This window comes from Lipomyces oligophaga, assembly GCF_038497815.1.
Source record: "Lipomyces oligophaga strain CBS 7107 unplaced genomic scaffold V1516scaffold_4, whole genome shotgun sequence".
Taxonomy (NCBI): Eukaryota; Fungi; Ascomycota; class Lipomycetes; order Lipomycetales; family Lipomycetaceae; genus Lipomyces; species [Lipomyces] oligophaga.
The window spans coordinates 1,269,960-1,294,556 of record NW_027117788.1 but is presented as its reverse complement, the minus strand read 5'-3'; the positions used below and the strand labels follow the sequence as shown (position 1 = coordinate 1,294,556).

General features: G+C 43.3%; 13 protein-coding genes across 13 annotated transcripts; 6 read left to right on the top strand and 7 right to left on the bottom strand.

The window, feature by feature from the left end:
- Window positions 1–184: 184 nt before the first annotated feature.
- On the bottom strand, window positions 185–2,903 carry V1516DRAFT_664557 (putative phosphatase regulatory subunit-domain-containing protein; the record flags this gene model as incomplete). The annotated part of the gene is made up of 2 exons (XM_066920606.1): window positions 185–307; window positions 378–2,903. The coding sequence occupies 2 exons, from the start codon at window positions 2,901–2,903 to the stop codon at window positions 185–187; spliced, it is 2,649 nt and encodes an 882-aa protein (XP_066777637.1).
- Window positions 2,904–3,054: 151 nt separating this feature from the next.
- V1516DRAFT_369472 (uncharacterized protein) lies at window positions 3,055–3,810 on the bottom strand. Its single transcript, XM_066918958.1, has one exon. It carries the CDS (start codon window positions 3,504–3,506, stop codon window positions 3,093–3,095), a length of 414 nt encoding a protein of 137 aa, XP_066777636.1. The 5' UTR covers window positions 3,507–3,810; the 3' UTR covers window positions 3,055–3,092.
- Window positions 3,811–4,459: 649 nt separating this feature from the next.
- Window positions 4,460–7,338, bottom strand: V1516DRAFT_624186 (WD40-repeat-containing domain protein; the record flags this gene model as incomplete). Its single annotated transcript, XM_066919649.1, has 2 exons — window positions 4,460–7,040; window positions 7,094–7,338. 2 exons carry the CDS (start codon window positions 7,336–7,338, stop codon window positions 4,460–4,462), a joined length of 2,826 nt encoding a protein of 941 aa, XP_066777635.1.
- Window positions 7,339–8,631: 1,293 nt separating this feature from the next.
- Window positions 8,632–10,455, top strand: V1516DRAFT_702429 (Alpha/Beta hydrolase protein; the record flags this gene model as incomplete). The annotated part of the gene is made up of 5 exons (XM_066924133.1): window positions 8,632–9,005; window positions 9,053–9,137; window positions 9,189–9,269; window positions 9,321–9,473; window positions 9,521–10,455. The coding sequence occupies 5 exons, from the start codon at window positions 8,632–8,634 to the stop codon at window positions 10,079–10,081; spliced, it is 1,254 nt and encodes a 417-aa protein (XP_066777634.1). The 3' UTR covers window positions 10,082–10,455.
- A 2,056-nt stretch (window positions 10,456–12,511) lies between these two features.
- Window positions 12,512–12,891, top strand: V1516DRAFT_624273 (uncharacterized protein; the record flags this gene model as incomplete). Its single annotated transcript, XM_066919654.1, has 2 exons — window positions 12,512–12,775; window positions 12,823–12,891. 2 exons carry the CDS (start codon window positions 12,512–12,514, stop codon window positions 12,889–12,891), a joined length of 333 nt encoding a protein of 110 aa, XP_066777633.1.
- Window positions 12,837–14,358, bottom strand: V1516DRAFT_691372 (uncharacterized protein). The gene is made up of 4 exons (XM_066923855.1): window positions 14,135–14,358; window positions 13,990–14,071; window positions 13,759–13,940; window positions 12,837–13,705 (listed from the first exon to the last, which is right to left on the bottom strand). The coding sequence occupies exons 1-4, from the start codon at window positions 14,312–14,314 to the stop codon at window positions 12,926–12,928; spliced, it is 1,224 nt and encodes a 407-aa protein (XP_066777632.1). The 5' UTR covers window positions 14,315–14,358; the 3' UTR covers window positions 12,837–12,925.
- A 75-nt stretch (window positions 14,359–14,433) lies between these two features.
- Window positions 14,434–15,966, top strand: V1516DRAFT_675842 (transcription initiation factor IIF, beta subunit-domain-containing protein). The gene is made up of 4 exons (XM_066922317.1): window positions 14,434–14,883; window positions 14,944–15,163; window positions 15,210–15,565; window positions 15,616–15,966. Exons 1-4 carry the CDS (start codon window positions 14,584–14,586, stop codon window positions 15,805–15,807), a joined length of 1,068 nt encoding a protein of 355 aa, XP_066777631.1. The 5' UTR covers window positions 14,434–14,583; the 3' UTR covers window positions 15,808–15,966.
- On the top strand, window positions 15,966–16,466 carry V1516DRAFT_675839 (mitochondrial 54S ribosomal protein bL36m). The gene is made up of 2 exons (XM_066922316.1): window positions 15,966–16,187; window positions 16,241–16,466. Exons 1-2 carry the CDS (start codon window positions 15,987–15,989, stop codon window positions 16,310–16,312), a joined length of 273 nt encoding a protein of 90 aa, XP_066777630.1. The 5' UTR covers window positions 15,966–15,986; the 3' UTR covers window positions 16,313–16,466.
- On the bottom strand, window positions 16,395–17,069 carry V1516DRAFT_675838 (uncharacterized protein). Its single transcript, XM_066922315.1, has 2 exons — window positions 16,785–17,069; window positions 16,395–16,727 (listed from the first exon to the last, which is right to left on the bottom strand). The coding sequence occupies exons 1-2, from the start codon at window positions 16,932–16,934 to the stop codon at window positions 16,512–16,514; spliced, it is 366 nt and encodes a 121-aa protein (XP_066777629.1). The 5' UTR covers window positions 16,935–17,069; the 3' UTR covers window positions 16,395–16,511.
- A 30-nt stretch (window positions 17,070–17,099) lies between these two features.
- On the top strand, window positions 17,100–18,112 carry V1516DRAFT_675834 (uncharacterized protein). Its single transcript, XM_066922314.1, has 2 exons — window positions 17,100–17,719; window positions 17,778–18,112. Exons 1-2 carry the CDS (start codon window positions 17,233–17,235, stop codon window positions 17,924–17,926), a joined length of 636 nt encoding a protein of 211 aa, XP_066777628.1. The 5' UTR covers window positions 17,100–17,232; the 3' UTR covers window positions 17,927–18,112.
- Window positions 17,873–21,317, bottom strand: V1516DRAFT_368251 (WD40-repeat-containing domain protein). The gene is made up of 7 exons (XM_066918955.1): window positions 21,145–21,317; window positions 20,936–21,095; window positions 20,164–20,886; window positions 20,065–20,117; window positions 19,790–20,017; window positions 19,244–19,741; window positions 17,873–19,197 (listed from the first exon to the last, which is right to left on the bottom strand). Exons 1-7 carry the CDS (start codon window positions 21,172–21,174, stop codon window positions 17,974–17,976), a joined length of 2,916 nt encoding a protein of 971 aa, XP_066777627.1. The 5' UTR covers window positions 21,175–21,317; the 3' UTR covers window positions 17,873–17,973.
- Window positions 21,318–21,460: 143 nt separating this feature from the next.
- V1516DRAFT_696009 (cytochrome c/c1 heme-lyase) lies at window positions 21,461–22,298 on the top strand (the record flags this gene model as incomplete). Its single annotated transcript, XM_066924018.1, has 3 exons — window positions 21,461–21,918; window positions 21,975–22,055; window positions 22,103–22,298. The coding sequence occupies 3 exons, from the start codon at window positions 21,461–21,463 to the stop codon at window positions 22,296–22,298; spliced, it is 735 nt and encodes a 244-aa protein (XP_066777626.1).
- Window positions 22,295–24,571, bottom strand: V1516DRAFT_638273 (nucleoporin protein Ndc1-Nup). The gene is made up of 7 exons (XM_066920062.1): window positions 24,284–24,571; window positions 24,150–24,236; window positions 23,941–24,100; window positions 23,769–23,898; window positions 23,566–23,723; window positions 23,282–23,522; window positions 22,295–23,236 (listed from the first exon to the last, which is right to left on the bottom strand). The coding sequence occupies exons 1-7, from the start codon at window positions 24,450–24,452 to the stop codon at window positions 22,355–22,357; spliced, it is 1,827 nt and encodes a 608-aa protein (XP_066777625.1). The 5' UTR covers window positions 24,453–24,571; the 3' UTR covers window positions 22,295–22,354.
- Window positions 24,572–24,597: the final 26 nt, after the last annotated feature.

The following is a 24,597-nucleotide window of genomic DNA, read 5'->3' as shown; positions in this document are numbered from 1 at the left end:
AGACAATTTTTGTACTCCAGTCACATAAAAAATTCCTCAATCAAAACTCAAAATCACCATGTAAATCCAAACACCTTTCCTATCCAGACTCATTCATTCGCCATACTCTCTTTCCAGCACTCGTACTTGCCTTCATCCCTATCCTTTTCCCACCTGTATAAGTACATTTCTCCCGTCACCGTTCTTACAAGATATCTCGAACCATCTCCGGACTGGTATCTAGACTGTCACTCGTGCTCCCGCCATCCCGGGATCCAAGAATTGTCCCCGTCCGTGCAGTCGTACTGCTCCGCTGTGGCCCTTGAAACTGTAACTATTAGCATTCTCATCTCATCACGCAATTACCCGCCCCAGATCTTCCCTAGAATAGCACTTACAAAACAAAATTGATCCAAAAAATCTTGGTAGGACATCGACTCGGCCACGCTCTTGTCGGTTCCATTCTGTTCAAGTCGAAGCCGCGCAAGCTGATCGTTAACATGCCGCAGCTCTTCAGTTGATGGTCCGAATCCCATCTGCCGATATGGTCGACGGTTTGTTTTTTCCTCCTTCATTTGCTGGCTTTCCTCGCTCGAATTTTCAGGTTGCTTGTCATTCATTACCCGAAATTGGCCCGTGCTGAATGCAAACCCAGGTCCTCCTCCAGCACTCGTATTTCCATTAGAATTGACTGCGTCCTTACTGCTACTGCTTCGGACCGGACTGCTACCTGAGCTCAGCCCTGCTTCAACAGAAGCATTATGCAATACGGCATTCAAAGACTGCCGGAAATCATACCGAGACCTGAATAGCTGTCCACCGGTCGACGAATTGCCCATCAAACTCGCTTCTCCCCGGGAATTAGCACTGTTCACATTGTCGCGCTCGCTTCCAATATCAACTTTTGTATTTTTTCCTTGACTGTATATCGATTCAAAGGAATAATCAAGCGCGTCCGGTCTTGGAGGTCGCTGTCCCTTATTGCTTCCTCGTCCAGAATTATATTCGTAATGCGACGATGTAGCTTTTGGACTCCCATTAGTAGCCGGACTACCATTAATCATTACTTTCGCATTCGGCATGGTAGATGCAGTAAATGAGCTAGGGATCACCCCTCCAGACATATCTGAATCAGATAAACGTCTTGGCATAACGCCAAAATCGTACGAGGACCGAGTGTGTCCTCCTCGCACATTTCCTCCTCTAGACGATTTTGGACTTCCAGAATTGCCCCACTGATTTGCTCGGGTGTTCCGCTTGAACTGCACCTGGTAGTTTGCTCCATTATTATTATCCCAAAATTCCTGCCCATTCACACTATATTGTACACAGAAAAACAACACCTTCTGTTCTAGCTTTGAAAAGTCCTGCAATTTGATTGCGAAAGTGAATCTGTCATATCCTGAACGCGGCCTAGGATACCGATTTACACTTCCGTTGGAGATTAAATCTGTATATTCGGCAGTAACTTGCGACACCGTTTTCCAGTAGTCAACAGTGAACTTTACTGCAACCCATTTCGAAAACGCGATATTTTTTACCGCCACATGGCCCAATAATGATCGCCGATCTGCGGATAAAAATATCCTTTCAGTATATACCATTGCATCAGAATTCTGAGAGGGGAGAATAGGAAAATTTGGTAACACAAGCTCCCAACCGTAAAAACTAGGCTTCAGAATATTCTCTGCTTTCACCGTTTCAGGTCCAACGTCGTCAATTTCATCTGAAGAAGATGAAGTGCCGAATCCATCGTCAAAATCCTCGTCCACATCTTGCCCGTTATAGCCAAACATAGAATCTTTATGAAATTGTCGATCAAAATTCATCTCTAAACTCGCACCTGGACGAGCCAGCCATGGAAAAGAATTTTCTAGATCATGCTCGTCAACAGGTGATGCTTGGTTCGAAACTGCAGTTGGCCTCTCAGCCTGTAAAAAATGGCGAACATGCTCAAGATGGGTATCAAAATGGACATTTTTGGGATAAGTTGGTGTAGATGGCGCAGAAGATGGACGGCGAGACTTCAAAGAAGGTTTGACAAGCTCGCCAGACTTTTTGCGAACCATTCGTGGAATGGTATGCTCCTCCTCGTCCGTATCCTCAAAAGTAGACACAAACTCGGAACCAGAATTCGAGGCTGCAGAAGCAGAGGAAAGATCAATCATGGAGTGTGAGGTAGTTAGTGGGGGGGAAAAATAACTTTTCTGTCCTTTATCGTCTTCACGAGTAGGAGACGCCTGGCGGCGAGGTTCAGGCATGGACAATCTGATTGCTTGTTGTAGTTCAGCGAGCCCTTGAATTTCACGACTAGTAGATTCAGCTATAACCGTCTTAGAATCATCGTCATCGCCTTCACCAATAATTATGTTCTGTGCTGAAGGACTTCGGCTTCTGCCATCAACTGATTCTTCGTCTTCTTCTTCGTCAAGAGAAGCGGAAGTGATCGACGACAAATCTTCATCGTCGACATCTCCGACCAAATCGGAAGATTCAATGTGGCATGCTGAGGGCTTCATCTGGTGTTGAACAGGAGGGTTATTGATTGTACGGGTAGATGGAGCAAGGACCTGGGAAGGCCTGTCCGAGGCGAAGGCAGCGTTCGCCGACGCCACTGTAGAATGCTCAAACATGTGTTGGTTCTGCTTAGTATAATAGCGAGGCTTTTGGGGAGAATTGCGTTTTTGCTTATGCAAAAAAGATGCCGAGCGGGGTACCAAACCAGCGGGACCATTCAAATAGAGTACAGAGGAAGGAGGAGACTGGGGGTGGAGAGCAGGAGGGAGGAGATCGGATGGCGAGGAAGCGGGGAGACCGCGATCGCTGCTGGGATGTAGTCTTGAGGAATCTGATGACATTCGAGATGCTATCGAGGAAATCGTGGTGGTCACAACAGGAGAAGTTGTTGGCGGAGTGTACGGCATGATTATTGATGAAAGAAGGAGAGGAGAAAGAAAAAGCGGGGAAAAAGTAGACGCGTTTATGCGTGGTAGACGAAGGCGATGCGTGGTAGGATTGCAGACGATTCAAGCACTGTAGAAGGAGAAGAGAAGTGTTAGAATCAGAACACAAAGTAAACAAAAAAAGACAGCCCAAGAGATACGTACATCTGACTAGCTCCAGTAGAAGACGAAAAGCGGAAGGTCAATAGTGTGCCGACAGAGGACAGAAATGAGAATATGATACGACACTGACTGGAGGAGAAAAATGGACAGTCCCCTCCCGCGAGACGATCCAAATGAGAAGGGAATGCAACGGAAACGCAACACAGGAACAAAATATAAAATATACAAATAAAGTCCGCAGTCAGAGCCGGATCTCCAGACGCAGCGCCAGATCCGAGGTATCTGGAAACAGGAAGGAGAGCTATCGCGACAAGACACGAAAGACCTTGCGGGCTTAGAGGTTGGAAGAAAGAGAGCGAGACTCAGCAAGAGAAGAGGCGAGCAAAGCCGGTCCACCAAACCTGAGAGACCCAGTGCGAAACTGGAAAAGCGGTGCGAAAGATACCGGAGCGTGCGATACATAACCTGACCCGAATGCGGCCTGGGCTGGGTCCAAAAGCGAGGGGCCCAGATCACCAGGTCGGTCTTGCTTGTCTGTCTACTCTGGAAGACAGGACCAGCCGAGACTTAAGCCAGGTCTGTGTGCGTGCACGTTAGTTGCACAGCATTTAGCTCCCACCCGAAATTCAGGGGATCTAGTTGGGTCAGCTACGGTGAGCCGTCTGGGTGGTGCTCCGAATGGACTGATTACAGTAACAGTAGCTTGCCCGAACAGGAAGTATTATGTGGTATGAGAGCGACCATGTGGAACTTGTAGTGTACCTTGTTCGGCTTTGTCTGTCTAGTTTTATCTATTGTTTCCGACAGATAATTAGCTCTACAGGATTCTACTTGTTTATTATGCCGATAAAATTAATCCGTTCTCGCTAAACGACTCTGCTGGAATTACGTTTCATGCCAGCCGGCCGCGTCAATTTGGCTCTAGAAACTCGGTATCTGTCTGTCTCTGTCTGTCCCTGGAGTCCGCTCAGCGTCAACTGTTTGCACTGTTTAAATTGTTTCACCTAGACTGTCTTTCGGACTATTGTCTCGCCATTTATCCGTGTTTGCGACTATCTGACCTTCCCAGAAGCACATGCGAATCAGCAGAACAAGAAACAACTTCGGTCGCTCTTCACTGCGACCGCCACCAGAGCTTTCTAAGCATTCGTGACGTCGTTACACTGACGCCACATCTGTTCAACTCGCCCTCCAGAATACAGTTCATCTATCGTTTATGTAAAGTGGCACCTGTCCGGTATGTAGTTCTGTGCCCTCAGCCCATAGTCAGGCTGGGAGGGTTCAGTTATACTGAGAAATGCTGATACAGTATTTCCAGTTTTCTAGGTCCGACAAAACCATTATATGCACTTCTATTCCTTCGTCCGCTACAAAACGATGCAAATCTATATTTTGATTTTCTACACGATCAAAACTCAAACAGTAGTAAATACCCGTTTCTTGCTCACCGCCTCGGCCTCATCTTCAAACGTGTGTTCGCGCCCTTCGCGGAATACCCGTCGAACTTCGCCCAATCCAGCAAGATTAAGGCCCATTTCATCTCGAGCCCGACTAATGGCCCTTCGTATGTTGGTTCGAGTCTCATCCAACGTAGTCCGTAACCCTTCATTGGAAGCAATCTGTCGGTAATACTGGCCAACAACAAACACTAAAATGCGACCAGCCAATGGCACGTTCCATCCCTGACTAGCCCATCCGCCGGCTATCTTAATTAGCCCTGCTACCTTCTCAAATGGGACAAGAAGTAATGCATCCGCTAGTGCTGACGCCCTGATCTTCTCCACAACCCCAAGAACATATCGTTCGGCACTTATTTCCCCATTGGCAACAAATACAATGTTCCGATTTCGTTCGGACTCCTGCTGGCCCGCTGCTTTCGTCGCTTCTCGCCCGAAGATGTCCTCCATAGCCAAATCCAGAGCTTCGGCTATTCGTTCCCCTGCAACCAAAGTTTCCACAGTCTGCATAGCTCCCGCTTTCGCTGTAACTTCATCTCCGTCGTCGGCTCTTTGGTCATCATTACCCAATGAGCCTGCAAGAGCTGTTTCATACAGTTGCTCCATCTCGCGCTCGCGCTCTTCCTCGACAAATACTTGGTCTTCAGTTTGCATCCAAATTCGTATACTTTTGTCATGCGAAACACTCACAACGTAGTCGCCTCCGTATCCAACAGCAAGCGCCCATACTTCGCTTCGATGGCCCTCCAGTTTCTGGATGTTTTCAAACTTGTCACCGTCCCAATATTTAACCAAACCATCCTTACTCGCAGAAAAAAAATTGTGCGTTTCAGGCACGAATTGTACCGACATTATACTATCTTCATGCGCATACAGTGACCGATGGCAGTCGCCGAAATCCAGTCCCCATATTTTAATATTCTTATCCGCCGAGCAAGTTATTAATATCTTAGAGTCATAAGACACGTCCATTGAAAGCACAGGAAGCTTATGTCCGTACAAGTTCAGAAAAAACTTTAGTGTGTCTGCGAAGAACACTTTAACTGTACTATCCAATAGCGAGACACAAACATATCTTCCGTCCGGGGAGAGTCGAACGGCCAATATATCTTCTGTAAGCTCTAACGTTCGTCTGTGCTTCAGCGTCATTCTAGCACGAGTCCGAGACGTACCAGGAATTTCTTCCTGAATGACCCGAATTTCCCAGAATTTCACTGTTTTGTCAGCGCTGCCGGTTACGATCGACTTGCCATCCGGACTGGTCTGCAGTGACCAAAGAGCACCTTCATGTGCATCAATTGTATCCATCAGCGTGGAGCTGGCTACATCAAAAATCTCGATCTTGCCTTCCTTGGTTCCGACAACAATGATAGTATCGCCCGGCAGAAAAGCACTCGTCAACGCATATCCACATTCAAATGTTCTAATACAATTCGTGGTCTTGATATTCCATATTTTCAGACTTCCATTCGATGCTGTGGCAATCAAGCCATCATCAGAGCTCACACAGACTGAGCGTACGTCTGTCCGGTGACCGGGCATATCCAGAACATATACACGTTCGTACTCTGGAACGTGCCCTTTAGACTTCTTCTGCGGAATAGTAATAGAATACATTTCCACGGAATTTGCGATTAATCCAACAGCAAGATGGAGCATACTCTCCTTTCGGACTTCATCACTGTTTGTCATTGCCCAGTCAATACTCCGAATGCGAGACGTAGTCCGAACGATCACGAAAGGAATATATCTCTCCAAAACGTCATCTTCGTCAACATCTGACTTGTCTTCTTCTATTTCCTCACCTTTCGCGGCCAATTTTTCTCTCCGACGCCTTCGCTTGCGTAACAATGACTTGTGGACTTCATTCGCTGATCTGATTCGCCAAATTTCGACTGCCCGGTCAGTGCCATGCACCGCAACATACGGTGCCGTAGGATGATATGAGACAGTTACAGCGCGGTCTTTGCTACTCCTCATTAAAGTACCTTTGACTTTTAAAGCACGATTATCATCTGAAGCACCCCCAACAGGTGCAGATAAATTCACCTGCCAAATTTTCAACTCCCCTTGACCTCCGGCCGTCAAGATTTCTAATTCGCCAGATTGTAAATCATGTGTTCGAACACCTAAAGCCCAGCATTCACCTCGATGTGCAACGTGAGTCTCAACACAGTGCTGTGACTCCAAATTCCAAAGTTTGATAAATCCGTCCTTAGAAGTGCTGACAAGCCATTTTCCTATCTCAGATTCATCGTCAGCTTCCATTTGAACATCTTCATGGTTCTCCTCTTCAATTTTAGGCGAATCATATAAAAATTCAAGGCCAGTGATTTGATCCTTGTGACTTCGAAGCCGAAACAGGCCGACTTCGGTTATCAAATCCCAAACAATAATATTAGTGTCTCTGGATCCAGACACCATTCGCGTGCCAGAACGATCAAATTTTAGAACTGTGATTGCGGTTTTATGGCCAGAAAAGCTGACAATGACGCTCTCTGTCTTTGAATCCCAGACTCGGATGGACCCATCAGAATACCTAAATTATTCCTTAGTGAGCGGTCCTCTCAGCAAACTCAATCACAGACTTACCCCGCAGCGTACACGCCTTGTTCATGTTTCGCAATGCATGAGATCTCAGCCTTGATTTCAATGTCATTCAGTTTGAAAATACGGTCGCCTGTCTTCAAATCCCACTCAAGAAGACTTTCAAGAGCGCCAGTAATTACCCTACCAGCAGACGATCCTGTTGCCTCCTCAGTCCAGAGTATATTACTATTTGAAGTAATAACTCCAAATGCAGCATCTGGCTCAAATCTTAAATACGATCTCACCATTTCCTCTGCTTCTTGAGTGGGGTTTGATCAGCAGTCCTCTGCGAACTTGGAAAACTCGCGAGAAAGACCATCTCAAAAGTCCCAAATTTTTCTTCAAATATTCTTAACTAAAGGCGTTTATGGCATAAACGACTATAGATATTAACATTAAGCAGTAAACCTTAATAAATATTCCAGGCCAGAACTCCCAGTTTTAACTTCTCCATCTATAGATACTCTTGAGAGCTAAAGTTATTTTATTCTAAGCAATTAGCCTATCGTGATGAAACTAAGAGGAACTTATCTGAGAAGAATATTTATGACTTTGCAAACAGAACCGCATAGATCTCAAATTGAACGATGCTAGATATTTCAGTGTAACTCAAAATCAGATATTAAGTCTAACGAACGCCAGCTGTTAACCGCATCTCACGAACGAGCCCTTATTCGAGAGATTAAGAAGATTCACAAAATATTAAAGCTTGATTGGACAAGACTGTTTACCGACTGCCCTTCCTCTACCATATCTGGCCATGTTTGCCAATCCAGTGATTCTTAACAAAGATTGTCTTAAAGCTGCCTGAGCTCGATTGACTTCTATGATATAATTTCGACAATATTTATAATCTTTCATGTACTAGTCATTTCACCACAATATTCATCGCTGCTAAATACAAGTTTCGAGAACAGAACCAACAATAATTATCTCATCAGCAATCTTCGAAGTTTGTTCTCATCCTTCATCTCGAATCCGAATCAAGCTTTCTTCTAGCGGCTCTCCTGAGGGATTTGTGCTGTTCTCATCTATTTACCTTGTGTCATCTCTCGGCAAGAGAGTAATATTCTGGGGAAGTTAGCGTATCGGAGAACTTTGAAGCATCGGCAAGTGTTAAAAAAGGTCTTTGCTCTCTGCTCACATTTAAGATTGAATTATGACTGCGGCAGTTCTAGAGGCCGGGCAGTCACGGCTTCCAGCCGTATTACCGACTCTAGAGAAGCAGCGGCCAATAGAACGAAATAATTCATCGCGTTCGAGAGAGGATGACATCCTGAGCAATCCGGTGAATCTCAGGGCAGATTATCCTGACGCCAATATAGATCACCTAGGTTTTGGCATAGAGCTTCGTTCATTACAGAATGAAGTTGCGATTATTCCTCCCAGAGCAAGTGAGTTACTTGAGCTTATGAAACAAACGGCTATTGATTCGAGTCTGGGTAGTTCACTATGAAAAACCTACAGTATCGTCGTCTATGAAATGTTATATGAATCGGATTCTCTCAACTATGTTTTCACTTTCTTTTCTTACAACATTGATGACTGCCGCCATAGCTGTCGATACATTTAATCGAGTTCGAACAGGAATCACTCGTATTTTCAGATCCCACTATCGGCAGAGGCCGTTCATTTCTATAGAGCGTGAGCGCAAAGCGCGTCGGACAAAAGCACAGAAAAAAATCGTAAGAGACCTTGATTACTATGCTCGATTAGAAGGATTAGAAGTTGTTTCGTTTGATGTGGTTACAGACGATAGATTTGTGTTAAAACTGTTCAGGGTTATTGATCCGAATGAGCCCATACAGATTCGAAAGAACAGATACCCCATTCTTTTAATACATGGATTATTGCAGAGCGCCGGAGCTTTTTGCGTGAATGATGAGAGCAGTCTGGCTTTTTATTTAACTAAAAGGTAGTCGATCTACTGAGCCTTTGATTTTTCTTTGCTAACAAGAATAGTGGATATGATGTCTGGCTCGGCAATAATAGGTGTGGATTCGACCACAGACATTTAGACTATTCTTATAATGATCCTCGCATGTGGGCAAGTAAATTTGCAAAAGTGTGAGTCAGCACGTTTACTGAACAAGACTAGGATTGGGATGTACGAGAAATGGGGACACTTGATCTTCCTGCATTCGTAGACCACGTTTTGCATGTAACAGGATATAAAAAGGTAAGTTGTAGACGAACGGAAATGAAAATCGAATTTTGAACTAATATGTAGATTGCACTGGCATGCCATTCACAAGGAACGACACAAACATTTCTGGCACTGAGCAGGTCACATACACCAGATTTCGGCAAGAAGATCAGCGTGTTTTGCGCTCTTGCTCCTGCTGTTTATGCAGGACCGCTTGTGGACCGTCGATTTTTTAAGGTTAGTATGATCGAATGTATATTGTAATTAGTTGTTGATCTTTTAAGTTTATCCGATACATTCCGTCATGGATGTATCGAATATGTTTTGGAGTTCACGCGTTTATACCCTCTATGATTTCACTTAGGAAGATCATCCCGAAATCCTGGCTAGCGTACTTTTCCTATGCAATGTTCCATTATTTGTTTCACTGGTCCGACGAGCGATGGGAAAAGGCACTTTCGGGGCGTATGTTCCAGTTCTCACCAGTATATGTTAGTGCGGAGAGCATGCGATGGTGGCTCGGGAGGAATGGATTTGCATCTCGCCGATGTATATTACCAGATTCTGAAGAGCCATGGTTTGATGACCGCTGTCCTCCTTTTGCTTTATGGATCGCGGGTCAGGATCTGCTGGTTGATGGTCTACGGCTAATTACCCGTCTGGAGACGCTGGAGCCACATGTCGCTTTGCTACGGAAAGACGTCATATCAGAGTACGAGCATTTGGACGTTCTTTGGGCTGTTGATTCTGTCGATCATATTGCGAAAGGAGTCAAGGAAGTGGTTTGGTCTACCGCGTTTGAACGCGAAAATTGTCGGTGTCCCACTGGTTGTGAGGATTTATAGTAATGCTTGTTTCAGGCACTACGTGTAATAGATTGTTGTGCTTGCATGTGAGACGATAAGACAATGGACTGTCGTAGTCGCATGTACAAGTGGAAGACTTTGGAGAGGAAGTGGCGAGGTGCATTTGGTACGATATGATATTGGCTAAACGGTTGGGGCGTTCTATAGAGTTTTAAGGTGTCTGAAGATTGATCGTAATCGTGATTATGATCGAGCCTGCGATCGAGACTAGCAACGCATGAATCTACGAAAATGAGGCTATTCTACCAAATGAGTAGCGCATTATAATTTTTCGCTGAATATAGCGATTAGACTGTAACTGTAACTCGTAGCATCTGCTTAGAAGATTCTAGGAAATTGTGACGTACTTGCAGGGATAACGCGTCTCAACTGTGGTATCCCCACTGGGACCGATCTACGCTATCCCAGTTCCCAATTTCCTAATTACATTTTATATCAAAAATTGTTAAACTATCGTAACATTTGTACTCAATTAGAACTTGAGTATAAATTAACGCTATGTTCCAGGGATCTTCCGACGATTTTGCCGATTCCTTATTATCGGAGTTTGATGCAATCACCAAATCAGCCGATTTATCAGTAGATCAGACTCGAGCCAGTTCTGGTTCAGCTGCAGAGAAATCGGATTCCTCAATTGAGCGATATGTCTATCAATCAGGATCTGAGAATGATGATTACGAAGTTATCTCAAGCGGGGAATCGGCACAGCATGTGTTATCGACTGCGACTCCACCGGATGAGTTGGTGAAGTATGAGACCGAATCGTTAAGTGCGTCTGCTTTTGAAGCAATTTCGATACCGGAGAATAGCAGGTCTGATGGTTCTTGTTTTACCTTTCATTTGGCTATGACTGATGTTTGCAGTTATAGCACTTCGGATTTCAATACTTTTGAATCAGTCAACGATGACGGTTATGACGTTGGTGATGACATCGACGATATCTTGAACGATTATGCGACCGACGAAGACGACTTTGATCATCGTCGGATCCCTGAAGTCGGTCATTTAGCATCAACTTCAAGCGATCAAATACACTCACAGTTACCGGCCCTAGTAAAAGCAATCTCTAATGATATGAGTGATACGCCAGCATTTGTCGATTCATCCGTCCCCGGTTCATCTATTCTGAGAGAAGGCAGTGAGACAGCTAACCAGAATAACGTACCAGTATCTTTTAATGATAAGGTTATTGTTCAAGACTCTGCGGTTGAGAAATTGGCTGGCCAGTCAGTGGATAAATCTAAAGTAGCAATAACTCCAGAATCAACTATTAGCTCATCTCTCACAGCTCATAATGATTCCGTACTTGTTACTCCAGTTACTCAAACTGATTTCGCAGCAGCAGATTCTCATAGCCAAAAGTCGGAAGGGTCAATCGAAATGTCAAGTCCTGCTACCAATATTGAGACTTCTCCTTCTGCTGAAATTGTCGCTGCTACGGAACAAATATCGTTAGCCTCGGAGTCTGGGAACGAGGAACTTCTAATTGACAGCATGAACATTTCATCTGAAATCAATGAAACAGATGATGCTTCTGTCAAAGATACTGCCACGAAAATATTCGAACTGTCTCCACCGCTACCTCTAGAACCCACAGAAAGTACTGCCGAGACTGTATTGGGTGGCTATTCCCATAACGTTTCACCAGGACTAGAGTATGAGAGTGTCAGGACTTCAGCTGAGTCAGAATCGTCAGATCTATCAGTGAACGTTGCCTTGCCAATCGAGAAAGTAATTAGGGAAAATAAACAGATCGAAGAAACTAAGGAGAGTCAGACCTCTTTAGAGAGAGCAGAACTACAAGAGCTTGCGGATACCTCAGGGTCTAAGGCGTTGGCAAATTTTGAGGCAACGGAAGCTACAAGGTTATCAGAGTCCGCTAATACCATGGCTGCTGGTCCACAATCTAGTTCTGGAGGACATACCGTATTAAAATCTATATCCGCAGAATCACCTATGGAAAGATCTTTCGAAGCACCGGAAGAAGTACCGGAAGAAGTACCGGGAGAAGCACTGGAAGAAACACCGGAAGACGTGTCAGAGAAGGTACCAGAAAATGTATATATTTCAGCCACTGCTGAAGAAGTTAAGGAAAAAGTTGAGATTTCTCAGTCGGAGGAATCGCGAGCAACTTTGATGCAGGCAACTCAATCTAATCATCTAGTAGGCGGTTCTGAATCTGTCGATGAAGGAGAGAAGACATCTAGAGCCGATTCAGAACCGACAGGTCAATTGCAGCCCAATAACACTCAAAATTTGACTTCTGAGGCAGCGGAATTGTCCATACAGGCTGAGATTTCCGAGAAATCTACTGATCTTGAGAGCCATACTGTAGAGGCTACGGTGGAACTACCAAAAGCCAAACCAATGGATAAGACTACCAGCTCCACTCCTGAACCCAAAGCGGAGATGGTTATTGAGTCAGCGCAGCCAGCGAAGACGTCAGAAGATGAAGGCGAGCAGGTATACATCTACACGTCATTTACGGGAGGCATGATGTTTGGCCGGAATATCATGATGCTGACCAACAAGCTTGGTACGGTGTTGAAAGCTTATGGAATCGAATTCCAACTTGTGGATCTGGCAACTTCGGAGAAAGCTAAGAAGCTCTGGGTGCGATCGTCGAAGGGACGGAAACTACCTGGAGTGATTAAAGGATACGACATAGTCGGAGTAAGCAATTTTTAGAATGTCTACCGCGTTTATCTAACAGGATATAGAATTATGAAGAAATTATGGAAGCTCATGAGTACGGGGAAGTCAAACAAATGATTGATGATTTCATTTAATTTGTGTTGTCTGTAGAGATGAATATGCAAGAAATTAATAATAATGGCCTTGTCCTCCGTAAGAGTGCGTTTGATTCGTCGGTTGGTCATTATACAGACCTGACCGCCAATCTACCACACTAGCTGGCTGTTTCCATTCGTGTTTAGGTGCAACGACTTCACGGCCAGAAGGCCAAGTGCGTTTGACTTCTTTCATGTCTGGCACTTGTTGGAATAAAACTTTATCATTTTGGTTTCTGTACGAACTCTCCATGTTCTCGAGTTCAAGCCGCAGTTGTTTTATTTTACTTTTGATGTATGTCTTCGACAGACTTGCATTTGAAGTTGATCGATTAGATAGATTTGGCTTTTTGGAAAGTATATCTTTCGACTTTGTAATCATAGAACCGGATTTCAAGTCGGATATTCCTGCTGCGCATAATGCAATCGCCGCGCCGGTTTGGCCTTTGGCTTCGCTGTCAATGGCCATGAATCGTTGCGCCAATCCAGAAGAATATGATTTCGCGTCTTGTAGCCAGTTTTCTATTGGTTCTCGTCGTAGCGATGGAGGGAGAAGAGCTAGTGCTGTCGAAAACTTTTCCAGAGCATAGATAGACACTCGACTCATCAAACTTGCTGATGCGGTGCTTGCTGCTGATTTTGCAGATGAAAGAGATTTATATAAAATTAGCAGATGTAGAGACCCTGAAATCGTGGTAATCAGAGGTGACAGTGTGGAAGACTGGAGGTCAATGGGCACTATTGTATAAGTTTGAGCTGGGTGGGAATTGAGATAGGTCAGAACCGATTGCGCAGATAGTAAATGCGCAGTGCACTAGCGAGTATTATTATTAATGTCTTGAATTTGATTTTTTGGTAAGGAAATACCTGTTTCCATTTATCGTCTGAGTCGCTAGCTTGGAAAGTTTCTTCTGCCAAGGACATTAACGACAACGCGTATGTAAGAAGTGTCATGGAGATCTCATAAACAATGGTAGAACCGGAAATTCGTTGATTATCCCCCATTTTATGGAATTGCGACGGTGATATGGGCATGCGCCATGTTGTCACTAGTCCAATTTAGGTTGATTGAAGAAATATTATGACTCTATCGCTCACCAATTTCAGAGTCTAGAGAGAGCTCGCCATTATCAATACCGGTCTGGATCGAGAACAAGATAGGAATGTAATCCTCCAAAGTCTAAACAAAATCTCACGGTTAGCTGCGACAGAAGACACAATTACTTGCGCAAGACAAACTCGCCTTGACAACCTCAATTACATCCTGAGTATTGTTCCTTTTAGCCCGCTTGAGAATATCGCGGAGATGTGCCCGATGGACGTCTGCATCGGCCAGTAGCTGATAATATTCCGTAGAACTGATGTGACTGGAAAAGGAAAAAGCTCCAGTTGTCGGAAGACTGAATGGGAAGATAATACTCATAAATACAAACCTTAAGGAACCAAAAATAGTAATCTGTAAACAAATCTCCTCGAAACGCGTCTCTTGGTTTCTCATCTCAGACTTGCCTTTGTCATTTCTCTGTATCACGTGGATTAGTCCCATGACAGAATGTTCTGAGCGACGCAGATCTGTTCACTACTACAGACTACGGATCAAATTGATCCCATTAAATAATTTACACATCGCTAGTCATAATAAGCATAGCTTGGACGTTCGAATAAATACCATCTGTTTCGGTGTTTACGATTATGTCCTCTGTGGAATCCGAGATCGTCAAGCAAGAAGCCGATATAGATGTCACCAATGTTAACAGTGAACTAGGATACGAGGACGACGAGGACGGTGGAGTATCGCCTGCTTCGATTGCGGATGAAGAGCCGGTATTTCAGCGCGAGGAAGGAATTTATGAGGATTCTGGAGATCTCGACATGTCGAGTGCCCATAAGAGTATGTGGCTCGTGAGAATGCCCAAGTTCTTACGCGACAAGTGGCTAGACATGCAGGAGACGGGAGAGAATTTAGGTCGAATCGTCACAGGTCAGAATAGTGTATGAGCATATTAGTAGTTTGTTTATTCAAATTTGGAAACTAATTAGTTGACAACACAGGCCAAACTGATTCTGGCAGACTCGCCAGCTGTCGCTGACTTACCTCATGAGTACAATCTCGAAGTTCGAAACAAATCGGTGTCAAACACATATGTATTTACGGAGCAAAACCTTGATCGGTTTGGCAGCCAGCAGAACAACGGACAGCAACTCCAGTCTGGACCCGAGCGACGAGGAGGCCGTCGTCGGTATATGCCGTACGTAAAGGTCAATATTCCGAGTAGGTGCTGCCGACCAATTTGCAGGCTAAATATTAACTCAGATAGAGCGGACGACTCTAGTTGGCACTGTGCAGTACGACTGTTCGTTAACCGTATCTCCCAATGACGCGAATTATCATAATCTCGTTGCACTTCGGCAAAGGATGACTGAGACTGCACCCCGTCCGACTGTGACTTTGTTGGATGAGATTCCCGGGGTCACCAGCGCGCGCGCAGGTCCTAGTATGCGTGAGGTTGGAAGTAATTTCATGAAATCGCAGAAACGTGAAAAGGAGCGCGTTCAAGAAGGAAAGGCGGCACGGATTCCGCGCAATGAGTTGTACGATTTGTTGTTCAAGTTGTTCGAGGAATACGATTACTGGGGTATGCGAGGACTACGTGAGCGAACACATCAGCCAGAGGTGAGTAACATGCGATATATTTGAACATGGTTAATAATTAACGTTTTCAGGCATATCTGAAAGAAGTTTTGGACAATGTCGCTGTTTTGAACAAAAAAGGTCCATATGCTTCAAAGTACAGCTTGAAACCTACTTATAAGGGGAAGAAGCTACAAGATGTTAGCTCCTTAACAGGTCCGGATGCTTCAAGTCTGCCTGGTTCTTCGGAATTAACTGGTACTGTTACAGAGGATGAATCATAAAATTAATAGATTCGCTCTGGCTTAATGTATAATAGTAGAATATTATAATAGTATTTAGTATTGTGTCAGTACAAATCCCTTACAATTTCCTTGAGAACCATTTGTGTTCATTTTATTCATTGAATGCTTTACCTCCACTTATATTTTTGAATTTAATAGTTGAATATAAACATTTCGTCATGTTATCTCATATATTTTCTATTTCGCGAGTCGCCGGAATAAGTATGCGCCAGACTGCAGCTCCCGCATTATCGTGGACGATGCAGCAACCGCATGTTCGCACAAGTCGTTTTCTGATGCAATCGGAAAGCGGACCACTAGTAATGACTCGAGGGATCAAAGTTCGGACATCTGTGAAAAGACTTTGCGCCGACTGTTATGTAAGACATTTTTTGTGTTTACTAAATTCTCTGGATTAGTACTCAATAATTAGGTTGTACGCCGAAAGGGCGCTGTTGTGGTTCGATGCAAGTCGAATCCGAAACATAAGCAGCGACAAGGTTGAATGAATACGCAGTACTAAAACGGCCTATTCCAGCTTACGATATAAATCGTGAATTTCGGTTCTAGATTTTGATTTGAGGATGCTCTTGGAGTTTATTATATTGTCGTAAATCATTTTGTACATAATTAAAGGTTTAAAAATTTCTTAAACATTATTTCCGGTATAGTACATAATCATACAGTAGTTCTTTATCCATCATCTATAGTGCGCCATCTTTGACAAGATTCTTTCTATCACTCTTGTTGCTATACAACAACGTATGTCTTGTTTCAATCGACGACTTATTTGCGTCGATCCGTAGAATATGCTTTCCTGGTACGACAATCATGCCGATATATCTTGGCCGATCGGATTTTGGATCTGCGAGTTCCAGCGGTAAGCGCTCTTCTGCGTTTACAAGAATAATATTCTGGTCCTGGATTTCCTGATGATTAATGTCGGTTGCTGTCTATGGAGATAAAAGACTACTCACACGATCTGTAGCTACTAGCTGGCCCGAAAATTGGCGGCCATCCGAAATTGTCACTTCTAGTAAAACAGAGAGAAATTCCTGAATGTCTATTTGCTTTTCAAGATACTTGTCGGAGGAGTGAGCGGCCATAGCTGTTGGTTCTAGATCCATTTCATGATCTAATAATTGCTTTTCTACCGATTCCTCGTTGTCAGATATTATACTTATAGTTATTTCTTATACTATATTATTAACGTAATACTGATGCAATCTCGTCATATATCAATGTAGTAATGTTCCTGATGTGGTACCGTTAAATGGGCCAAGTGGGAGATACTTGGGAATTTCATCATCCGACAGATCAACATAGAACTCCAATAGGCACTGAATATTCAAGTAGACGCTCTTGAGATCTAAAATAATATTCGGTTATTATATAATCAACTGAATCGTTATAGCTACATAAAAAATGGATACGAGTGATCAAAGTTCGCACGAGTCTAAAATATGGTGTATGCCACTACATGAACGAAGCGTATTTATTATCGAGGAGGACACTCCAAGTTCAAATGACTCTAGTTTGGATATCTCTAAAGTCCAGCAGAACGACATTTCACAGTTATTCAAGCTGCGGCAAAGTGCAGAAATATTGCGACGGAAGGCAGACCAGCAAGATGCAAACCTGGAACGGAAAGTAGAGCTGCAACAAAGTGCGTTGTCCTTTCTGAGTAACCTCGAGACTAGCAATAAAAACAACACCAGCAATCTTCATGAAATAGTGACTTCCTGGGAAACTGATGACATCCGAAGGAAGAGAAGGGAATTTGTCCGACTGATTTCTGAATGTCCCTCGATCCTGTCGAATCCGGATAGACTTCATCATCTTTCCGAACAGACCCAAAAGCTAAATCATCTCGGCTCGTTCAATCGATCTACGATATCCAGAGTCCCTGCTAGTACGATTACCAATCCTCTACTTTCACGCTTTGAATCGGTATATTCTAACTAATGTAGGTCCAGGCCGATTTGCACACTCAAGCTCATATCCACAAAGATACCAAAAACCAAAATCAGGATTTTTTCAATTGATCCAACGGATGAAAAATTACTGGCACGCAAAGAAATTATACCGAGCACGCCATCAAAGTCTGGTTGGCCTATGACTGTTCTGATTCTCGTAATAGTGTGCATTAGTATAAACATATATACATTATTCTACCCTGAGTACATCTAATCCTGCCCCTCCTACTAACATCATACGTTCAGAAATAATTGATAAGCAACCAGTATCCGATGCTGACGTATGATAGATACCAGACATTTGCAGATTTTCATTCACAAATTGCCAAACGCGAATCTTCTGGTCGACAGCAGCAGAGATTATAGTATTCGAGTCGTATTTTGCCAGAGCAGACACGGTCGAGGCATGTGCTGCTGGAAATGATTGATATGCACTTGCAGATGTGAAATCAGGAGATACTCGTGTAAGCTGTAAACTATTGTCATCTCCGCCTGTGATGATCAACAAATTAGATTTGGTCTCAAAAATCATCATAGATTTGATACTCGACTGATGGATAGCGAGACTCCATTTTGGCAAAGGAAACACAAGTTCAATGTGATCGACGGATTGCAAATGTAAAGAAAGATCCCAACATGAAACATACCCATCTGAGCTTCCAGCCAAAACAAAATACCTGCCGTTGCTATATACCGACGCCACTTTGAAAATACAACATGTTTTATATTTCCCTCTTCCAACTAGTACCAGCGAGTTGCCATCAAACTTCCAGCATTTAATACTCGAATCCGAATACACTGTACTAATAAAATAACAACCACTCGGTAGAGCTTGAATCGTGAAATCCATGACACGCAAATCCGGATATTCGCTTGCGACTGGTGCTGCTGCAACGGGATAAATGTAGACATTCTTCTCTCGCAAAGTAACTTTCCACACGAAAAACTCTTCTCGCGCAGAGCTGGTAAACAGAAACTTGCCATCTCTCGACCATTTTATCTCCTGGATACCGGACACATGCCGCCTGAGGATCCACAAAGTCTTTAGACTACCATCAGGAAACACGTTTGCCAATCGGACACACGTATCTTCAGAACCACTGGCTATCAAACGACCATTCTTCACATTACTGATTGGAGCAGTGACCATAGCCCGGATTTCACGACCATGACTTCCATCCTGTAATATTCCTGCGCTATATTTCGATTCAATTGTCGCAGGGCAGAAACAGATGGAAGCGGTCTTAGTATATACGAACACATAATCGGTCAGTGAACGAATAATAAAGTGCCAGAATCGATGCGGACCCCCACAAACCTCAGACATGATTTCATATTGTTCCGATTCATTCCAGACAAAAAAATAATTGTTCCAAAATCCCCATACAATTAAATTACCAGATATGTACTTGGCCTATGTGTGTTAATAAATTAGACTAAGAGTACGATCAACTTCTTACTCCTTCTATTCTTCCCTTCGAAACTCGGTTGAGATGTATAGTCTCCAGCTTTTCTGAATATTTTGAAATTGAACATATGGCATAAGAACCCGAACGAGTGGTAAACGAGAGGTCGACAAAATCATCCTGTTCAAATACAATTTCCATGGCAGTAATACAATCTTCAGACACAATTCTTCGCCAACAACCTTTAATCTCTAGACGGTCTGAGCCATGATTGAGTAAATACCGAATAAGACCACCAAATCGTGATCCAATAAACAAGGCTTCGCCATCATCACTCAAACAAGCCGCCGAAAACGGAAATGTCGAACATGCCTCTAAAACATAAGAGCATGTCAGATGAAGATAATCAGAGGCGTTGTCAAACTTGAAAAACTGCCATGGCACAGAACTGTTCGCATACTGCACTAGCATGAAAATATTCCTCTCAGTAGCCAAATTAAGCAGTTCTGTTGGCTTTCCACAGTTGGAAGTGGGCGGTTCCATGATAGCAACCTGGTCCGAGTAAGTTTGTGAATGTCTAAACGCATATGAATCTTTTACCTTCCCAGAATTTCCCGAAATAATAAATATCTTTCCAAAACGGTCACCAACCGCAATAAGGCCCAAACCGGGCCATTCCCTCATGAGACTGAATCCGGTCAAACAAGAATTTTGATACAAATCCGACCAGATACGTGTATCGAGATTATAAGTAATAATGTAACCTTGAGTCGTCGAAAATGCGTAAGTGTTTGCAGATATAGGCGCGTATTGTTTTACCACTCCTCTCTAGTTAGGTTAGATTCGCGTCTCCTTGGAATAACTATAGTGCTTACCGTAGACTTGAACTGTGAGGCTATGTTGTCGTAGAAGAGGATGATGTGGTCATCTGGAAAAGGTCAGGAACAGTCAGAGCTAATCTTCCGACAACTTACCAATATAGTTCCGATTAAACTCTGAGTCCCAAAGTCGAATCCGGCCATCAGCACCTCCTGTTGCCACGACAGACATATTTGTTCTATTGATTGCCAAGGACCAAACATTACGTCCAGTATGTCCTTCCCAGACCTGCGTACACACCAATTTGCCGTCTTTTTGCTTCCATTCACGGGCTGTATTATCCTCCCCAGTACTTACTATTAAGTCATCGACAAAGCGCAGTTGCCAAATTCTAGCTGTGTGACCCCAGCCTATAGCCAAACAAGTTTTGGACTGTATATCCCACAACCGAATCGAGCGATCATCCGAACAACTAGCAATAAGAGTACCGCATTGGGAGAACGCGACGTTGAATATTGACCCTTCATGGCCTTCTAATGAGCATATCAGTTTTCTGTCGGTATTGGACCATATATCAATCGGTCCGAAGACCGTGCCAGCTGCGATTACCACTTGAGTCTGGGTAATATGCAATGCAGCTGAATACAGACTGCAGTCGATTGCACAATCAGTGATGTCTTCAATCTGGTTCCCATTGCTGTCTATACAAATCAAGGCATTATGACCAGTGACAAAGTACGCCCGACCGTCAAATCCCCAGGAGCCAGTCATAAGCCAATCTGGAAGAATGTATTCTTTGACTGAAGTTTCTTCGAATAAATTTGAAAGTAAGACAATTGCAAACGAGTAGGAGCCCCATATCAACGCTTTGGAAGAATCTAATTTCAGGGTGAATAAAAGAAAACAGGTTGCGTAGCTCACACATACTAACGACTATCCCTTGGATTTTGTTGCGTTTGAATAGCTTAATGATCCGAAGAATCTTGGAACTTGACCAATTGTATATGACCAAAGACGAACCTTTTCCAGCTAGTAGCAGATCATTGTGGAACTCCAATGCGGTTACAGGTCCATGGAAGACTGTACTCTGGTTGAATTAGCAGTAAAGAAAGTGTAATACGGAGATCTGGACATACAGTCAATGCAGGTTTCAAAACCACGGTCATAGTTATTAGCTGCCAGTTTAAGAAGACAAAATTATTTAGTTTTTATTCTTGTGTAGATAATTCCTTTCCATGTTATTTAAATCCAGAATATTCAGTTAAGTCATAACTAATCCATAATCTCCAAAATATTCAGACAATTGGGACTTTAAATTCGCAATTCGGAAGATACATTTTCAAAATCCTTGGAATTTGAAATTTGAAATTTTGTGATTGAAAGGTGGAATAAATTAGGAAATAGCTGTGATAGCTGATTAATGTAAACAAGCAAGTCGAAGAAATATTTTAAATGACTTCAGACAACAGAGAGGCCGCTTGTCCGGTCAACCATGAAGCTCTGAAAGCTTCTGCAGAAGGGCAAGAATGTCCCGTCGACCATAATTCGAGGAACACATGGACGTCCTCAATACTAGGCAAAGACAACAAGAAAGACAACGTTAGCAAACCAATACCTCCATCTGCACATGGACCTTCGAATTTGAATTTAGCTAAAGACCGCGAGATCTCGTCCATCCCAAGAGCAGACATGTACGGATACAACGGCGGCGAAGGTGACCATGGCGGAGCTGTTTCAGGTGCACAAAACTGGGTTTATCCCTCTGAAGAAATGTTCTATAGTGCTATGAAGCGGAAAAACTGGGATCCTCAAGCTGCAGACATGCGGGTTGTCGTGCCGATACATAACGCTGTCAATGAGCGCGCATGGCAGGAAATTTTGCGATGGGAACGCCCAATGGGAGCTGAAGTGTATGTTTTTGGTTTGGAAGTTTTTGAGTGCCATACATCTTTCTGACCAGATTTAGATGCGGAGGGCCTAAACTGGTTTCATTCGCAGGCGATTCAAAGAATTTATCTCCTCGGGCTTGGATTAATTCCTTACTTGGGTACGTATACCGTGAACCGTAGCAATTATTTAGCACTTACATTTCAGTTACCAAGAACCTTTCGATAGGCATGATTGGATCATCGATCGCTGCGGAAAGCAAATAGAATACATTATCGACTTCTATGCCGGCCGACCAGATCCCAATAACCGCAATATTCCTACTTTTTATCTCGACGTCCGTCCAAAGCTCTCTCCTGAAGGTGCTTGGATGCGTTTCCAAAGATTTGTGGGTTTAATTTAATGAAGATGTATTGAATAATAATTGTATATAATTCTATTTTTAAGATGCATTGCCTATCAATCGTCTGCGTCTTCCATACTCCGGCAGCGCTGCAAGACATCTGCTGTCAATCCCATGCCTGCTAGATGAGGTTTGAATGTGCCTACAATCCGATCCAACCCAAGATAGACTGATTCATATAAATCTTGCACTTCCGGAAGCGGAATTAGCCTATCATAATTATGACCTTTGACTATGTACTGCTTGTTTTCGACATCCGTCCAATCAAGGGGCGGTGAGTCCATAAACAGTTCAAAAATTGTCAATGTATTGTTATATTCTGTCAAAATGCGCGAAATATCATACTGCACTGTTCCGTACAAATCCTCGGTTATTGAAAAACACACAAGTTGCGATAACCCCTCGACAGCATCGAAAAACATATATTTGTTGGCTGCCAGAATCATTGTCTTTCGCTGAATTGTCCGACGAAACGGGAATCCAAGTCCTGTGCTTAAAAATATGACCACATATGAGCATAACGCTTCATATCCTTGATAAACTGTGGCTTGAAGTTCAGAAAACCATCCTACTACAGTTGATGATTGTACTGCCTTGGGATCCTGCGAACTGCTGACAAGCTTCCGCTCAATCGATGATGCCGAAAGCTTTCCCTTTGAAGATACAAATATATTCTCTCGCCTTGTCTTAATTGTCGGCGACTTTTGTATTGTACCATCTGTCGGAGAAGATGTTATGTGCGCGAATGTCTTCGACGTTAGCGGATTCGCTACATTTGGATTCTCTAGTTCAAACGGCTTGCGCATTTCCAAAATCACATTTAAGCATTCTCCACAAATCTGGCTCCAGATCGTCGGCTTCTCAATATCTTTATAGATCGAATCCCGACGTTTGCTGCTATTTCTCGCTAGATATGACAATTCTTGATATGCCGTGCGCTACCCAGTCAATATTATTCAACCAATTAAACAAGCGTCCCTTACTCTTGAAAAATTTCGTTTGTAAGATTTCAAACCTGAAATTAGTGTCCCATTCGGATCTGATGATTTCTCGGAAATTGGCTTTCCTCTATGGATGGCTCCTCGAGACATGTAAATTGAAAACATCTCGTTTGCCATGAAAAATATAAAGAACAACATAAAGGACATCAGCAGTTCATGGACCACAGGAAACGGGAAAGGGCCTGGAATGTTAGACCGGTAGAGATCCGTGTTTTTCGACCATCTGCATGTTAAACCTATTCTGCTGAAAACCTCTTGGTACTTACGATGCCAACCATCGACGAAGTCCGAGCCAAGTACGCCATATCGGAGTCCTCAGCAACCAGTAAGAAATAGTTCCCAAAATTAGAGAAAAAAAGCTACCAAGAAATGCACACAAGACAGATGGTGTAATAGCAGCAATAACTCGGGTCATAGGATCAGTCTTTGGAGTCAATATACTGTAGAGAAACATCATCGGAAATCATACCTTGACCTCTGGTAATCTGATAAGATCAAAGTCTGCTAGACAATGAATTACAGCAATAAATGAGCCATCGAAAAAGGCCAAAAAGTAAAGGACAGTTCGCCTTTCGTTAACCCTCGCAAGTTCAAGTTCCCTGTGCTTGTTAGACATGGTTAGAGATCAGTGGATCACTGACTTTTTGAGTAAATAAATATCCAGCCCCGAAAACTCATTGCAATAAAACCGAACAAATATATAACTGGATATGCAGTACACCAAGACAATTGCCAGGAAATATCTTCGGCATAAACGCTGCCAAATTTGGAGAGCCAAACTAGGTGAACACTGGATGTCAACTGCTAAGATCAGGATTGGACGTTAAAAATACAGTGAAATTCTAAATACCATGCAGACGAGCCTTTCTAACCACAAAAAGACAAAACACAGCGAATGTCATCGCCAAAGCATGAAAGGGCAACATGGCCTTGATCCCTAAATTCGGTCAATAGACAGTTCTATTTGATTTCGGCGTTACTCACAGCCATGACGAAAACGAACAGCTAAAAAAAAGAGATATAGTAGAATAAAAGTTGTCTTCACCAGATGGCCAAATCTGTGCTGTAAAATGTACGAATAAATGACATGGTAGTTGAGCGCTTCTGGTCTGCCGGACGAGGTTTGCGGAAATGCTCTTGCAATTGCCGGCATTTGATATTCTCGATTCGACGATGTCTGCAATCTGCTTTGAGGCCTCTGACTTCTCTATTTAAATTCTCTGACCTATATTTGATGAAAATTATTGCGGATCGAACAGACTTAATTTAGCGGAAAAGGCAATTGAAAATCGGCAGAA

What these genes read in the sequence shown, in the direction of transcription:
- V1516DRAFT_675838 (XM_066922315.1), bottom strand. Translation starts at nt 16,934, where the DNA reads ATGGATCTAGAACCAACAGCTATGGCCGCTCACTCCTCCGACAAGTAT. An exon ending in AGCTAGTAGCTACAGATCGT is followed by an intron (nt 16,728 to 16,784) that starts GTGAGTAGTCTT and finishes CAGGAAATCCAG; the next exon opens with GACCAGAATATTATTCTTGT.
- V1516DRAFT_368251 (XM_066918955.1), bottom strand. Translation starts at nt 21,174, where the DNA reads ATGACCGTGGTTTTGAAACCTGCATTGACT. An exon ending in AATCCAAGGGATAGTCGTTA is followed by an intron (nt 20,887 to 20,935) that starts GTATGTGTGAGC and finishes CCCTGAAATTAG; the next exon opens with ATTCTTCCAAAGCGTTGATA. An exon ending in TTTCGGGAAATTCTGGGAAG is followed by an intron (nt 19,742 to 19,789) that starts GTAAAAGATTCA and finishes TACTCGGACCAG; the next exon opens with GTTGCTATCATGGAACCGCC.
- V1516DRAFT_691372 (XM_066923855.1), bottom strand. Translation starts at nt 14,314, where the DNA reads ATGAGTATTATCTTCCCATTCAGTCTTCCGACAACTGGAGCTTTTTCC. An exon ending in ATGTAATTGAGGTTGTCAAG is followed by an intron (nt 14,072 to 14,134) that starts GCGAGTTTGTCT and finishes GATTTTGTTTAG; the next exon opens with ACTTTGGAGGATTACATTCC. An exon ending in CTCTCTAGACTCTGAAATTG is followed by an intron (nt 13,941 to 13,989) that starts GTGAGCGATAGA and finishes AAATTGGACTAG; the next exon opens with TGACAACATGGCGCATGCCC.
- V1516DRAFT_369472 (XM_066918958.1), bottom strand. Translation starts at nt 3,506, where the DNA reads ATGTATCGCACGCTCCGGTATCTTTCGCACCGCTTTTCCAGTTTCGCA.
- V1516DRAFT_675842 (XM_066922317.1), top strand. Translation starts at nt 14,584, where the DNA reads ATGTCCTCTGTGGAATCCGAGATCGTCAAGCAAGAAGCCGATATAGAT. An exon ending in CGTAAAGGTCAATATTCCGA is followed by an intron (nt 15,164 to 15,209) that starts GTAGGTGCTGCC and finishes TAACTCAGATAG; the next exon opens with AGCGGACGACTCTAGTTGGC. An exon ending in AGCGAACACATCAGCCAGAG is followed by an intron (nt 15,566 to 15,615) that starts GTGAGTAACATG and finishes TAACGTTTTCAG; the next exon opens with GCATATCTGAAAGAAGTTTT.
- V1516DRAFT_675834 (XM_066922314.1), top strand. Translation starts at nt 17,233, where the DNA reads ATGGATACGAGTGATCAAAGTTCGCACGAGTCTAAAATATGGTGTATG. An exon ending in GATATCCAGAGTCCCTGCTA is followed by an intron (nt 17,720 to 17,777) that starts GTACGATTACCA and finishes TAACTAATGTAG; the next exon opens with GTCCAGGCCGATTTGCACAC.
- V1516DRAFT_675839 (XM_066922316.1), top strand. Translation starts at nt 15,987, where the DNA reads ATGTTATCTCATATATTTTCTATTTCGCGAGTCGCCGGAATAAGTATG. An exon ending in GACTTTGCGCCGACTGTTAT is followed by an intron (nt 16,188 to 16,240) that starts GTAAGACATTTT and finishes CTCAATAATTAG; the next exon opens with GTTGTACGCCGAAAGGGCGC.
- V1516DRAFT_638273 (XM_066920062.1), bottom strand. Translation starts at nt 24,452, where the DNA reads ATGCCGGCAATTGCAAGAGCATTTCCGCAAACCTCGTCCGGCAGACCA. An exon ending in GATATTTATTTACTCAAAAA is followed by an intron (nt 23,899 to 23,940) that starts GTCAGTGATCCA and finishes TAACAAGCACAG; the next exon opens with GGAACTTGAACTTGCGAGGG. An exon ending in TCAGATTACCAGAGGTCAAG is followed by an intron (nt 23,724 to 23,768) that starts GTATGATTTCCG and finishes TTGACTCCAAAG; the next exon opens with ACTGATCCTATGACCCGAGT.